General features: G+C 33.8%; 1 protein-coding gene across 1 annotated transcript; it reads right to left on the minus strand.

Annotated features, from left to right (window-relative positions):
* Window positions 1–498: 498 nt before the first annotated feature.
* LOC111916721 (cytochrome P450 Tp4149) lies at window positions 499–2,990 on the minus strand. The gene is made up of 2 exons (XM_023912380.3): window positions 2,063–2,990; window positions 499–1,390 (listed from the first exon to the last, which is right to left on the minus strand). Exons 1-2 carry the CDS (start codon window positions 2,960–2,962, stop codon window positions 785–787), a joined length of 1,506 nt encoding a protein of 501 aa, XP_023768148.1. The 5' UTR covers window positions 2,963–2,990; the 3' UTR covers window positions 499–784.
* Window positions 2,991–3,348: the final 358 nt, after the last annotated feature.

The raw sequence follows: 3,348 nt of genomic DNA on the forward strand, positions 1-3,348 counted from the left end.
CCTCTTCTTTTTTTAAAACAAATTTGAAAGAAATGGAATTGCTTGATCTCAAAAATCACCAGCGGAAGAACCCTCCACTGCAATAGAGGACAAAGTGGGCTTTTGATTTTAAGCATCCTATTCTTGTTGAAGAAAGAGTGAGGATGGGAGGGGGGGGGGGGGGGGGGGGGGTGATTAGCTTCGATTAGTGTAGAGCAGCAAGAGAGAAATGGAAGAGGGTTTGACATTTTAATGGTGATTAAGATCTGAAAGCAAAGTGGAGTGTGTGAATTTGATTAGTATATGGAAAGTCACATATGCTATAATCAGGTAGGAAATAATCAATTTCAAATTTCAAATGCTAATAGAATCATGTGATTTGTTTCCAAGATTAAACGCCTATAAACGTTTTTTAAATTTTTTAAATTTATAATGATGAGAAAATGACAAATGAAAATTGTTGAGGTGTCTTTTTTTAGAAAGCATTGGAAAAAATTTATAAATTACGAGAAAATGACAAATGTAAATTTTTGGTTTTGTTTATTAGAAGACCCAAAGATTCTTTACAATACATAGAAGGTGGATTATAAGAAATCACCAAAGAGGCTAACAAGTAAACAAGAACAAGATAGAAACAAACAGACGTCACTAGGAAAAAACCAAAGTAAACAAACAGCCCAAACAAAGAGAACGCTAAGCAAAGCAACATATGCTGACTTCGCAAACAGCTAGGATGAAGGAGATGTCGAGATAGTCGACAACAACAACCAAAATCAAATTATTACCAAGTTGAGAGACAATGAAGCTACCGAGGAGTCGGCACAACCAGTAAAGGGGCCTTCTTATGGACTGTAAGCCCATTTCTCTCACTCATGTCCATATCCTCTATTTTCTCTCCATCTGGCAATCTGAAATCAAACTTGTATATGAGATTTGTTAATACAAGCTCGAGGATAGTTACACTAAAATGAATTGCAGGGCATCCTCTACGGCCAGCACCAAATGGAATCAACTCGAAATGATGCCCTCTAAAGTCAACGGAACTGTCCATGAATCTTTCAGGCTTAAACTCCTCAAAATTTTCCCATACCGTAGGATCTCTTCCTATTGCCCAGACATTGACAAACACTCGTGTGCCTGCTGGAATATCATATCCCATCATTTTCACATCTTCTACTGATTCCCGAGGAAGAAGAAATGGGGCCGGAGGATGCAATCGGTAGGACTCCTTTATCACAGCTTTTAGGTACTCCATTTTCTCAAAATCTTCCTCGAAAAGCATGGATCTCCCTTGTGCTACTTTTGTAACTTCCTGCTGTAACTTTTTCATTACTCTTGGGTTTCTTATTAGCTCACTCAGTACCCATACCAAAGTGTTGAATGTGGTATCCGTTCCACCGGCAAATACATCCTATAAATATTAAACAAAAAATTTCTTAGTTTTACCTTCTAATTTGATTTTCTTCATAAGTACTATACACCTACAAGCAAGCAACTAAAAAGTTTAGTGTTTTTTCACTACAAAGTCGCAACTTAAAAAATGAATTGAATCAAAACGTTTGCATGCATGCATATATATCTTGTTTAAATTTGATATCGATGCTTTACGTACCTACATACATACACTTGAAACCAAGTAAATTATGTCCAACACAATACTGTTCATACCATTCTGATTTGCTAGATCGTGCACAGCACATAATTAAATATATGCCCACGTGATATATATATATATATATATATATATATATATATATATATATATATATATATATATATATATATATATATATATATATATATATATATATATATATATATATATATATATATATATATATATATATATATAATCAAGACACAACAATTTGTATGCGTTGGAAGTTACTAATCAACAAGCTAATAGATAAATTTTTTTTCCATTGGATACTTCAATGGCCATGAAACTCCAAATCCACCAAATGTCAACATGACATTCCACGATGGTAGCATCTCACAATGATAGAATCTAATCCATTGTGTATGCTCTAAGTATAATAATTAATGACACTTTATCTTAGAGAGAAAGAAATAGAAATCATACCAAAATAACCGCTTTAAGGGAATCTCTATCAAGGGTAAAATCGGTTGTGTTCTCATTTTGGAATTCCAATAAGATGTCAACTACGTCTTGCACATCATCACCTTTAGCCTCCATTCCTCCTTTTTTATTCACATGTTCTTCTATAACACCTTCAATGAACACGTCAAATTCTTCAGCACCTTTTTTTGCTCTTCCCTCTAAGCCAGTCAGTCGATCTACCCAGGACAACCATGGAATGTAACTCCCCACACTAAAAGTTGCAATCATTTCGACATGTTCTTTTAATAAGTTTGTGAACTTTGGCCCAGAATGTACCCTTCCGAATGCCACCTTACAAATTATGGTGTTTGTAAGTTTGACTATTAATGCACTCAAATCAACCAAAGAGCCATGACTATCTTCAAGCGCGCCAATCAGATTCATTGTCTCTTCCTCTCTTACTTTTCGAAATGACTTAACACGTGCATTACTTACAAGACGGGTGACTAAAACGCTCCTCATCTTCCTCCAATGTTCCCCTTGTGGAGAAAATATTAGGTTCTTACCGCCATAGAAAAGGATTTTGACTATACTCATATTGGGCCGACTTGAGAATGATGAATCATGGGTTTTCAAGATTCCTTGGGCTGCATCGACAGATGAGGCTACAAGCGTCGGTATGCTCCCAATATGAATGAGCATGAGCGGACCATATTTCTTAGACAAAGCATGTAGAGACTGATGGGGGTGCGATCCTAGTTGGTGGAGGTTTCCAAGGATTGGAAGCTTTCGTGGCGATGGGGGTAAACATTTCTTGATCTTCAAACTAGATGGAAACAATTTGAAACGAATAAAGATCATCAAAATGATAGAGGTGAGGAATGAAAGGAGAAAAAATTGAAGGGATTGGAATGTTGCCATGATATTATTAGCAAGCAAATGAACTAGAAACATGTTTCTTCTTATGTCTCACATGAAAGGACTATATATACACTTACACACATAATATATATATATATATATATATATATATATATATATATATATATATATATATATATATATATATATATATATATATATATATATATATATATATATACTATCCATTAACTTTAATTAATTGTTGTATATCTAATAAATACTAAATTAATGATTAACACATAAGATTAAAATATAGACCCACATGGTTTATTCAAAATATTATCCCATAAATAAAACAAACAAAAAGGAAGGGACAATTTGACGTTATGATAATATAGCAGAAAATCAAATCAAAAAAGAAAAAAAGAAATTATATATTTCTT

Source organism: Lactuca sativa, chromosome 1, assembly GCF_002870075.4.
Source record: "Lactuca sativa cultivar Salinas chromosome 1, Lsat_Salinas_v11, whole genome shotgun sequence".
NCBI lineage: Eukaryota > Viridiplantae > Streptophyta > Magnoliopsida > Asterales > Asteraceae > Lactuca > Lactuca sativa.